General features: G+C 45.7%; 1 protein-coding gene across 1 annotated transcript in view; it reads left to right on the plus strand.

Moving 5' to 3' along the window:
* The window catches only part of LOC144502945 (clustered mitochondria protein homolog), an 87,229-nt gene that overhangs the window by 46,484 nt on the left and 27,888 nt on the right, over window positions 1-12,857 (plus strand). The window contains exons 11-15 of the mRNA XM_078227377.1: window positions 856-953; window positions 7,958-8,062; window positions 9,706-9,806; window positions 10,437-10,589; window positions 12,364-12,426. Coding sequence (XP_078083503.1) covers window positions 856-953; window positions 7,958-8,062; window positions 9,706-9,806; window positions 10,437-10,589; window positions 12,364-12,426 — 520 coding nt within the window. The remainder of the gene's footprint in view (window positions 1-855; window positions 954-7,957; window positions 8,063-9,705; window positions 9,807-10,436; window positions 10,590-12,363; window positions 12,427-12,857) is intronic.

Consider the following 12,857-nt stretch of genomic DNA (forward strand, 5'->3'; position numbering starts at 1 on the left):
TAGGTTGATTGGCCATGCTAAACAAAAAAATTGCCCTTAGTGTCCTGAGATGCGTAGGTTAGAGGGATTAGTGGGTAAATCTGTAGGGATATGGGGGTAGGGTCTGGGTGGATTGTGGTCGGTGCAGACTCGATGGGCCGAATGGCCTCTTTCTGTACTGTAGGGTTTCTATGATTCTATGATATTGGCTAGATGTATAGCAAGATCAATCTTCCCCCAATTCGGAATGATTGGATTGAATAGACGTAAGCAGGCTTGAATGGGAGCTCAGACTTGGAGGCGCTAGTTTAAAATTTACAAGCCTCTTTGAAAACTGTTTTATTTTCTGCTACAGTTAAAACTTCTCTTGCATGTAAAATGTTATGAGGCATAAATATACAAATATTGTACATGGCACAAAATGGTGATAGATTTATAGCTTGTCCCTCTTGTGAGGAAGATGGCTTGGCTTTCACACATGTTGAACTCTTGTGTCCTTCAATGGTTTCTTGGAGGAATTAGGCTTCTGCCAAAGCCTTGATGTCGGGTGTTGACCAGGAGACTTGCCCTCTGGTTCTCAGCTCCATCACCTGGTGCAAAGCACCATCCTCCACTTGGCATGTTCTACTGGTGCAGGTAAAAACGGTGAGGTGCCACAAGCAGATACATTCTTGAGACCCGTTGCTGTGCAGTCCATCGCTTTGCAATGCCAGTGCGCCAAATTCGTGATTTTTTTTTTGAAATGTCATCTAACAGAACAACTTCCTGAGCGTACGATAAGAAATCTGTGCTCTGTAATATTGACAGTGGTGCTGCTGCTAGCCACCAACTTACCATCTCTGCTCGTGTTATGTTCGGCTGTTTTTCATACTTTAGGCACACGCAGTTCGCAAAGCTCTTGAAGGAGAAAATGCGCAGAAGCGACAGAAGGAAGAGTTTAATGGAGGATGGAGAGAGCGCAACAGAAAATTATGGTAAGGGAGTCCAGTGCTTGCTAATTGTTCTAGAACTGCAACTGAATTGACTTGAGGTCATGATAGGGTTTGTTTTGTGGACTAACTCATTACTGTCATTGTAAGGGTTGATTTGGGGTGTGGGTATACTCCGGATTGAACCCTTTCTCCAAACACTACAATCTACACGGCTTGAGATTGGCGTTCCGGAAAGCACTGTGGTGTCAGTTCAACAAAGCGACAATAGTCCCAATTTTGTGCTAATTATCGGAGTTTCTCATTGATGCACACTTGTCTTCAAGCCAGCAATTTGCTTTTTCGCGCTCTTTTGCGCATAATGTAAGCCGGCACGTTCGTGCAGTAACAAGGGAGTGCCACAGTGTTGTAACTGCTGCTTCTGTTCTCGAGACGAGGCTTGTCTGCTCGGTTGACAGTGCCATTCGAAAAAGAACTGAAGATGCCACCAAATAGAGGTCCCTGAACAGAAACAATCGAAGAGAATTCGCTGCTCGTTTATCTCCTTTGCCACTTACGGGACCTTGTTATGCGCAAATTAGTTGCTGTTCTTGCCAACAAAGTAAGTGACTGCACCTCGAAAGAATGCAAGTTCTTTGTAAAGGGAAACGGAATTTCAATGTGAGATGCTGTTACAATTTGGTAATTGTAAGCCATGTACCTTGTTTTGAATCAGTTACAGACTCGGGAGAAGCTTGTCTGGAGAGCGTGACACACAGCACACCTGATAGGGGGGGTGCAACATCTTGGAAGCCTGCTGCTTGCCATAAAAGGGCAATTTGCAATGTAACTAAAAGTGGGATAATTGTTCATAATGATATAGCAGGAAGGTTCTGGCAAAAAAGTTCCCTTTTTGATGCTGTGGTGTCGAAGATCCTGGAGCAGGGGATAAAGGAGATGGGGCTGAAGACTAATCTCTCGTAAAAGTACAGCTGGTATCTCCTTTGAGGGAAGTCTCTGCCTCAGTCAGCGCAGTTATCAGCTCTGAAGAAGGGTCATCTAGACTCAAAACGTTGACTCTATATTCTCTCCACAGATGCTGTCAGACCTGCTGAGATTTTGCAGCATTTTCTGGTTTTGTTTGTTATCCAGGTCTCTTGTACTTGCCTGCTAATTTAAGAAATGGACTGGTAAAAGAGTGGCAGAGTGGTTAGCACTGCTGCCTCACGGTGCCAGGGACCCGGGTTCAATTCCGGCCTCGTATGACTCTCTGTCTGTTTGGAGTTTGCACGTTCTCCCTGTGTCTACGTGGTTTCCTCCCACACTCCAAAGGTGTGCAGGTTAAGGTGATTGACCATGCTAAATTATTCCTTGGTGTCGGGGATTAGCAGGGTAAATACGTGGTGTTATGGGGTTAGGGCCTGGATGGGATTGTTGTCGGTGCAGATTTGATGGGCGGAATGGCCTCCTTCTGCACTGTAGGGATTCCATGGCTCTAAGGGAGATGGCAAAAGCTAGTGTGCACATTTCTTTGTGATCCTTCAAGGCAAGTATATCATGAACCTAAGCTGGCAACTGCCACACCATCTGGAAAGGACTGTTTAAGCAATGTGCATAACCATTACCACTGGCATGCACTGTTTTTTTTGTGCCTAAGCTGCAATGCCATTCTACCTGATTTTAGAAGATTGCAGTCAAAGAATGGCAAACCAATGCCGAAGTGTCTGTGCTGAGGGACTCCTGCATTAGCAGCTTTCACAGTGGAGTCCATAGCTGTAGGTGCCTTCTATGAGACACTGAAACGTACAATAAAGGCACTACACCTTGTCCCATGGTAATGGCCACTGATGTGCACAATATTATTCCCGTGATTACATTAATTTGAATGCAGCCCCTATCCTTCGCTGAATGCCATCGAGCTCATATAATGAAGTGTTCTGCTGCTTACAGGGGTAATTGTGTGTGATTCTGAGAAAGCTCTGATGCCTATTTGGTGGCTGTGTTTTGCTCAGTTAGTGCTTCTCAATCCTATCCAATACTGCAGGGTCTACCTTCTTTTAATGCGCCGTAGACCAATGTGGCAGGTGGATGCTTTGGAAGGCTAGGCTAGCATGAAAACCTCATGTTGTAGTTCTCTTCACTACAATGCCAAGGTGCATCCCTGATTCAGAGGTGTGCAGATCATTGGGCAGTCGGCAACTTTGACGTGGAAGAGGCTGAAAATTAGTGTTCTCTGGTGCGTTTGAGTGCACATCCTGGGGTAGTGATGGGCAGAACTCAGAATGCCAAGGAGTTGCTGATTCTCCATCACAAACTCTTCCTCCTCCACTAACTTAAACCGCACCTTTGGAACCCACAAATGAATGCACATCTTTGTCTCTTTTTTTAAAAGTTGCTCCTTTTGAAGTGAACAGCATACAAGAATGGGAGAAAAAACCGTTCTGTGGCAGCCAGGAAAGTGTAGAAATAGAAGCTGAAACAGTTGATGCATGGATCAAACTGAAGCAAGAAACAAAGGAATGCACGCACAATAAAAATTGCCACCTTAATAGACTTGTTGTCGCAATCTAACTGTCCAGGACTCCTGTGCACCCATTCTCTTTACGACGAGGCTTACATCCCTGGTCAAGCCTTACCTAAACTCAGTGGGTTAGGTATTAACAGGTTTAGGTGGGTTGAGGGAGGTGGAATGGAAATTGAGGTCTGCTCCCTCCCACACTTCCCCCATTGTCACAGCACAGTGAATTTGAATGTTGGACTGGCGGGAAAGCTGTTAATTGGCAGTGCAAAAGGGGGGGGCTCCGAGTCCAGGCAGGTGCGTAGGCTGGAAACTATGTGGAAGACGGGTTATGCCATGAACAGGAAGCCCATCGTGGCTGTAGACTAGTCACGTGATGACACAGTCACTAAAAGCGTCACTTGACCGGGAGTATGGGAGTTCTCCCCAGAGCGCGGGCAGAGTACAAGCGTGTCTTAGCTGCTCAGCTAGTGAATCAAATATTAGTTGTTACAAGTCATTAGTTGTCAGTCTTTGGGAAGCCAGCACTTCTCCATGGTCTCAGGAGTTGGAAGAATGGCACAAGGATTTTGCTGCATCAACTCGCTCGTGTTGGACGAAAACATTGCAGACAGTTGGGCAAAGTTTGAGAAGGAGTAGTGTATCTACTGTGCCAGATTATCTGACAAATCAAAAAGGGTACAAGTTTACACCTTTCTAACAGGCCTTGAGGCAGGGCAGAAGTTTTTCAAATGGAAGAGGAGAAAGAGGACCCCGAAGTAATTCTTAAAAATGCTTGAAGATTTGCCTTCCGGTGAAGAATACAATAATACTGAACAGGCATGCGTTAAACTCAACAAGCCAAAGAGCAGATGAATCAATGCGACCCTATACAGCAATCTTGAAAATCGTAGCGAAGAAATGTGCATGTGGCACCCTTACTGATTTGCTAGTCAGGGATCGAATAGTCTGCGAGTCCACAGCAATTTTGTCCACAAGGAGCTGCTGTGAAAGAATGATTTAACGCTACAAACAATTAGTAGCATCTGCATGCTCAGCAAACAGTCCAAAAAAAGCAGTAAAGGTTTTAGGTGAGAAACAGAGGTTTTTGCGGGACAAGGCACGCCCTGCCCAAATACAGTGACCGTCACTCTCATCACAGAACGGCATGCTTCTACATAGCAAGTGGAATCAAAATGCTGCAGATTGAAACCACAGCAGTCCTTCTCTGCCACCAGCCATACTGCAGCCGGTCATTCCTCCCAAGGTTAGGAACATTAGCAAGGCAAACAAACTGGAGCTCGGCCAAGGCAACCAAAACACTGAGTCTCAACTAGGCTCCACTGTGAGTGTGCCAACACTGTCACAGAAAGGGATGACATCTTCACACCGCACTGAACATGATTTGCTGCAATGCAAAACTGAAGGTTGGCACTGGAGCAAAGTGTAACGTATTGCCCAGCTGACTGCTATAGGAACTGGACCCATATGCAGCACTGGAACCCAGTATTCGGGGGAAACCTCATAGCCTATGGACAAACTGTCTGCACTGAAGGTGTGTCCACTCTCCACTTCACACAGGGCAGTTTTAAGTCTCATATAGCTGACCAGAACATGAGGCCGCTAGTAGGCATTTGAGACATCATTACACTGGATCTCATCCAATTTAGTCCAGAGGTTCATGCTTTACAACACCAGGCCCCCGAAATGATAGTGTACAAAGACCTCTTCAACTGTGACATCGTTGATAAGTTGCCAGTAATATGCCATGTGGCACTAGATGACTCAGTACTTCCAGCAGTTTGTGAAGAGTACCTATAGCCATGAAGCAGAAAATAGTCAGTGAGCTGCATCGGATGATGCCACTAGGTATCATAACTCCCATAGACAGAGCCACAGAATGGGTTTCAGCAATGGTGGTCGCAGTAAAGAAAGATGGCACGGTCAGGATCTGTATTGACCCAGTGCACTTTGAACAAGGCGCTGCTCAGTCTTCATCCTATGAAAGCAGTGGAACAAGTGATAGCATTTATGCCTAATGCCAAGGTTTTCAGTATCCTGGGTGTGAAATACAGGTTCTGGCCGATCCTCCTAGATGAAGAATCTTCAAAACTAACCACATCCATGTCTCTGGTAAACAGACATTGTTTTCTTCATTTAGCTTATGGAGTTTTCACTGGCAGCAGCATCTTCCAGTGGTGGATGGAGTAACTCTTTGCAATCCAATCTAGCAAAATCATTGTCAATGACATCCTCATTTGGGGTCATGCTATGCAGGAACAATATGCAGAATTCCATTTTGTCCTCGACAGAATCTGGACCATTCTGCTAAAGCTTAATCCTGAGAAATGCGGATTCGGGATCAGCCAGGTCCCTTATGTCATTTCAGCGATGGAGTGAAAGCCAGATAGACAAAACAATGGCTACATATTAATGTCCATCCCTGTGAACAAGCACTCCCTTGGTATGATAAATTTATCTTTCCAAGTTAATTCTGTGTTATAGTGAGGTCACTGGGTCTCTTTGTCAACTCCTCCACCAGGATTTTGAATGGTGCCGGCAAGAGCACCACACTGCAGCCTTCAACAGGTACTCACAGCCCCACCAGTGCTACAATACTTTGTTGTTTGAGCATCTGGATGTACATCAGGCGACCATCCCAGCATGGACATGGCGCAGTCTGCATTCAGAATGGCAGACCAATAGTCTTTGTATGACGGGCCCTCACTGACACTGAGGGTCCTATTTTACCATTTTGATTCAAAGTGCTGGGCGGACTTGAAACTGGGAGTGTTTCAGATCCAACTTTTAGACCCGTTCTGAGGCGCCCCCATACGGACTCTGCCTGAAAAAATATCAGTAAGTCTGCCTGTGGGCGGGGCTTAAAGCACCTGAAACCCTGCAGCTCCGATCGGCGCCTCCAATTGCGCATGCGCAGAAAGCAAATGATAGAATGCCGCATCTCTCCCGGGCCGGAAAATGCCTCCCCCTGGCCCCACAGACATTGCCCTACCCCCACAACATTACTGACCCCCTTATCCCCCTCCACCCCTCCGCCACCCAGACCGATCACAGACCCCTCCCTCCCCTCTTCCCCTCCCCCACCGATCTCGGGCAGAGTGGCAGCGGACCTCCCTTCCCCTCACTGATCTCAAGCAGAGAGCCGTCAGAAGCTCGGCATTTACCTCCTCACTAACTGGAGCGCCCGAATCGGACTTATCTGGAGCATGTCTGTTTCGCACCAATTCCGGATGGGTGAATGCGGTGGTAAAGGGGGACGGGCATGCAGCGCATTAAGTCAATTTAAATGGCCATCGTGCCCATTTTGGGCGCGGTCCCGATTGCGGCCATTTTCAGGCCTTGGTAAAGGGGGAACAGGCACGGAGGCGGCCACGGATCGCGCTACTCATCTCATGCCCGACTTTAACCAAGTTTTCACACCTGAAAATGGGCGCAACGTGATGGAGAAATCGGGCCCTGAGATTCATTCTGCTCAGATCAAAAAGGAACTCCTTGCTCTAGCCTTCACCTGTCAGAAATTTCATTGCTTCATATATGGTCATCCTATAATAGCTGAAACTGATCATCAGCCACTCATAACTACCTTAAAAAAGCCTCTTTATACAGTCTACGCAGCTACATCGCATGCTGCTAAAGCTGCAACACTACATCTCAGCATCATCTACAAACATGGTAAGAAGCTGTACTTGGCTGGTACCCTATCCAGAGCCTGCCTACCCACTACAGAGCAGTCGGATCATGAGGAAGACAGACATCATGACAATAGAGGTGCTGTCCTCTCAAAGAATCCCGGAACTCAAAGGTGCCTTACAGGTGGATATTACATGCAAACAACTGCGCAATATCATCATGAGGGGCTGGCTCGAGTCCTCAAGGGAGCTTCCCCATGAGCTCCGCACATTCTTCATTAGAGATGAACTGACCGTACAGGACAGTTTGATATTGTATAGCCAGTAATTCATCATCCCTGCTTCGCTGCAAAGGTACCACACTCGCCAACTTCACCAGGGTACCGTGGGTTGGAATCAACCAGATACAGGACCAAGGAATCAATATTCTGTCCTTCATGTACACCGACATGGAGATGGATGTTTGCAGATGTGCAGTGCATTCGAGCCACACCAAGCAAAAGAACCACTGCACCAACATAAGATCCTGGACCTCCCATGGTCATTCACGGTGGCTGACATCTTCCAGTGTAATGCTAAACACCATTTAGTCTTCGCTGATTCATGTTCCGGGTGGTTTGAACCCAACTATCTGCCAAACATGATGAGTAACATAGTCATCATCAAGCTAAAGAGGCACTTGGGTCTGCTTTGTACTCTGTCACAATTGCACATTTCTCCACAAATGTGCAATATTTCTTTACAGCTTTTATTGGATCCTACAGCATTAGATAACAGTACAGGAAAATAGAGGATGAGACACTGTCTAATGTTCTAGCTTTTTGAAATATTGTATGTTAAATGCTCTCATATAATGGTTGTGTCTGATGTCTGGAGATTGTATCCTAACTTGCATTGTAGTCTTTTCTTATTTTCCTCCGTAGATTATACAAGACATATTGAAGAAATGATGTCAGTATGTCAGGAGCTAGGCTCCGTCAGTGACACCATGTTTGACATTCGTTTCAATCCAAATGTTTATTCACCAGGTAATGTACAGTGCTTGTTAAAATGTAATGGGGGGTTTTTGCATCTTCCACCTTATCAGATAAAGTGTACTATCCCCAGCACCCTCGGTGAAAATATTTATCCTCAACTTCCCTCTAATCTTTCTACCAATGCCTCCAGTTTATTGACCTCTTTTGCTAAGTAGAATCATAGAATCTGCACTGACTCTCCAAAGAGTATCTTACCCAGGCCTACCCATGCATTTACCCCCAGCTAATCCACCTAACCCACACATCTTTGGACTGTGGGAGGAAACCGAAGCACCCGGAGAAACCCGAACGTGTAAACTCCATACAGTCACCCGAGGCCGGAATCGAACCCTGATCCCTGACACCGTGTGGCAGCAGTGCTAACCACTGTGCCACCGTGCCACCTTTAGGTCCTTTCCAACATATCTAGGCCCCTTATAACTTCACACTCCTCAATTGAATCTCCATTGGTCTCTGTTCCAAAAGGAAACAACCCCAGCCCATCCATTCCTTTCACACAGCTAAAATTCTCCGTTCCTTGTTAATCTGCTCTGTACCCTCCCTCATGCAATCACATCCTCCCTGTAATGAGTGACTTGTCTTGCTTTCTCTCAGGGATCTGTGAACACAAGGGTTGGAATATTCCCATCGTGCCCGCCACGGGAATGGTAGCGGGCAGGAGGCAGACCATGCAGATTTTCCAGTCTCTGGGCGAGCGCAGCTGGAAAATTCTGCCCATGATCTCTCTGCTCCTCCACACTTTTCAGTATCTTGCTGTTTATGTTGTTATTATTCAAATCAGAAACTCCAAAGTGTTTTATGAAGTCCACCTGGATCATACATTTTGCACTTTGTATTTGGTTACGATAAGCATGAAATATTTCACTTCAGGTACAATTCAACTGACCCACTAAGGAGCTTTGATCAAACGAAGTTTTATTTAAGTATACAGTTAACAGTAAGGACCAGCCCCCACTCCCTGGCCTTCAAAGAATTCAGTGGGGCGGGGGGGAAGGCTGTAGTATTCATCTCGTAGAGTAAGTGACCTCCTAACATTTTGGGGATCTTCATGCACAATACTCTCGTATTTTGTCCACTCATGCCATCTGAACTTCCAAGGAGCTGTTGCCAGTAAGTGTCACTTGATACGATTTAATGTAATTGTATTTGTCAACAAATGAAGGAGGGAAGTAGACGTCAATCGTGAAAAATATTGTTGTTTTGGGAAATGACTGGTTGGGGATATAAAGTGAGGCCAAAGATAGTATTGATTGAAAGGCGGGTGCCACCATGGAGACCTGTGGCATCTTCATTCAAAACAGCTGATATTATCGCTGGCATCCCTTATCTTGACAAACTCAATATTCACCAAAGAAAATTTGGTACTAACATTGGGAGACATTATTCAACTTTACCACCATTATGGGGGAAACCCAGTGATTTCCATTAAAATGGTTTGCTATTCCATTGCATGTAACAGATAATTTAACTTACCACAAGCACATTCATGTTTGTTGGCTTACTGTGATTGCATGAAATTTTGTGTGTTTTACGTTAGGTGCGTGGAGTTTTTAATTGCTTGGTGCATCGTAAAATACATCTCTGCGGAGATGCAGTGGGTGGTTTGTAATCAGAATTGAATTTTTTTGTTACAGCTGTAAGATTTCCAGAGTCTGAGCAGGATGCTCTACAACTTCAGAAGCGATTGATGAAGGAAATTGCAGCTTTCCTAGTGACCGTACAGATTCCCAGTTTTGTAAGTGATTCTTATAGAAAAAAATGTAGATTTGCGAGAATGAGATCAGAAATGGGAAAATATTAACATTGCGACAGATTTCTAAAAACACTAAAGCTATGTTTTTAGAGCGTTAAAGGTTACGGGGAATTTAATTTAAGTGTTTGAAATTGTGAAAGGATTGATTGGAGGAGAAAAAAATCCCAATGACTAGTGAATTGTTACCAGAATCTCTCACTCATACCAGAATGGAGAGGTTAGAATGAATGTTTTAATGCAATTGTTCATTACGATCATGGAATGATTTATCACAAATAGCTACCGAACCAATTCAAAGATGTTAATGAAGGAGGAATTGGCTAAACGCTTAAAGAAACACATTAAAGGGCATGGATAAAGTTTTTTAAAAAGGCATGTAGAGAGCGAGGAAATGGGAGTAGAATAGATAGTTCTGATTGCAAGCCTTAAACTTCTCAAAACGTGAAAACAAATGAGCCCTAGTCGATGGAATGTTTTCACAGCTGTTGTTTGTCACTAACTGGTTGCGGAGGAGGTATGGCTGTTGGGAGGAGGTATAGCTGCAGGGAGGAAATGTCTGTTAAAATGGTGTCTGGCATACAAGACTGAACTTTCCCTCTCTTTCGTTTTTAGATCAAAGACTGCGTGAATCATGTCATTGTGCCAGCTGATGGTATCACGCTGACAAATGCTCTGCACAACTGTGGAATTAATATTCGATACATTGGTAAAATAGCACAGCTGATCAGCCAGTTAGAAGACAAACAGTACCTGGACCATATCTCTGTATGTATTCGGATAAGGAGCAATTTCTTTGTGGAGGAGGACTGATTATGAAAATTGTGTACATAGGAATTGCCCTAAAATCTCCCCACTCACAACTGATGATCCTGACTTTCTACTCGAGGGGCTGTCGCAGCGGCTCAGTTCATAATTTTACTGCACGGTGTGGAACTGAGCCACACAGAGCAAGAATTTCCAACTTTGATCCCAAGACTGTGCAGAGTTTGCTAATCTTGGCCAAGCTGTCAGTGAGACACAGAATCAGCCTCAGTATCCCTGCAGGAGTAGGTGTGCAGACTGCACTGGGTTAATCTGTGATACAACGCTCACTGATAATACGCGTGAGAGAGAGCCACTCGGGCATTGTACAAAACTGAGATGAATGTTGTTTCTCATTGGCAGGTCCTGGCACTGCTGCTGAAAGTATAAGCCAATCTTGTTTCAGAGTGTGGCTGGACAAAGGGTGGCAAATTACTGGACGTGGCCACTTAAATGGCTGCCAGTTAACTAGGAATGGCGGACCTTCCACGAGAGCTATCATCCCAAGCAGTAGTGCCAGCGCTAGTCATTGTTGAGGCTGTAGCTTCAGGTCGAAGGTTCCTCAATGGTGAAGTGCCCTCGAGGGCGGCATGGTGGCACAGTGGTTAGCACTGCTGCCTCACAGCGCCAGGGACCCGGGTTCAATTCCCAGCCTGGGTCACTGTCTGTGCGGAGTCTGCACGTTCTCCCCATGTCTGTGTGGGTTTCCTCTGGGTGCTCCGGTTTCCTCCCACAGTCTGAAAGACGTGCTGGTTCAATGTATCGACTATGCTAAATTCCCCCTCGTGGTACCCGAACAGGCGCCGGAGTGTGGCAACTAGGGGATTTTCACAGTAACTAAATTGCAGTGTTAGTGTAAGCCTACTTGTGACTAATAAATAAACTTTAAACTGAATATCAAGTAGACCTTGGGAGGAAGCTGGGGCCTGGCTACTGGAGCAGTGATGATCAAGGGTGATGGGGGGACTTTGTTCTTGGAACAGCGATGGTGCCGTTGATGCGAAGGTGGCCATTGTGAACCATAGAACTTGATTAAGAATGTTGAACCTGCTGGAAGGCTGCCATGTTTCACCAAGTGAGCTCTCCATGCAGCAGTGGGATCTCCTTAGTGAGGGTAAAATACCCATGGAGGTGGGAAGAGACACTTAACTGGCTGTGAGCCACTACTTTGTCCTCACCACAGGCAATTTGACATGGCGGAGAGAAGGTGGTGGGCGCCCCTCCTGACAACTCCTCACTCTCTGCCTCCCCTACTCCCCTCCATTTTTGTTAACCCTTCCATCACCAACACGCTGGGAAATTCAGCCCCAAATGGCCACAGCACATTCAGAAGTGTAGGGGGGGGGGGCAAATCAAAGGGATACGAACTTTCATTCACGAAGATGTAGGTGGAAACTTGAGGGTCTCTAATGGCATTGTGGTGAGAAAGAGACAGTCTGCAACGGGACGAATAATTATTCCCAGAACGGTTATCTTTATAATCATGCAGTAATATAATTCTATAGTCTCAGCTTTTTCCATTTGATGCGGTGACATATCTCATTGAATCAACAATGAATTTCCGGTGTCACTGGAATGTAAACACGTTCCTCAAAAGGGTTATCGGGAGTGACAACTAAATTTAAAGTTTGATGTTAAAATTTAATACAATCGCTGAGTTTGCTCATTTGGATTCTAAATCTAGACCTTGAGCAGCTGGTCACTGTCTAAGGTTGAGTGAGTGTTTGTATTTCTGCAGAAACTACTAATCAGCGAAATCGTCACCAGGGCAGCAAAGCACATCATCGTCCTCTATCTGCAGGTAATCTTTCTGTTCCTGGAGCAAACTCATTAGCTCTGCCTTGGGGAGTGGGTGTAATGCAGTCTTCTAATGGCATTCCAGCAGAGCAGGAATGTCTGTTCGGGATGGCAGTGTAGCACAGTGATTAGCACTGCTACCTCACAGCACAAGGGACCCGGGTTCAATTCTGGCCTCAGGTCACTGTCTATGTGGAGTCTGCACATTCTCACCACGTCTGCATGGGTTTCCTCCAGGTGCTCCGGTTTCCTCCCACACTCCAAAGGTGTGCAGGTTAGGTGGATTGGCCATGCTAAATTGCCCCTTGGTGTCAGGGGGATTAGCAGAGTAAATATGTGGGGTTACGGGGATAGGCCCTGGGTGGGATTGTTGTCAGTGCAGGGCTTGATGGGCCGAATGGCCTCCTTCTACATTGTAAGGTTCAGTTCACGTTT

The sequence above is a fragment of the Mustelus asterias genome, chromosome 13, assembly GCF_964213995.1.
Source record: "Mustelus asterias chromosome 13, sMusAst1.hap1.1, whole genome shotgun sequence".
Taxonomy (NCBI): domain Eukaryota; kingdom Metazoa; phylum Chordata; class Chondrichthyes; order Carcharhiniformes; family Triakidae; genus Mustelus; species Mustelus asterias.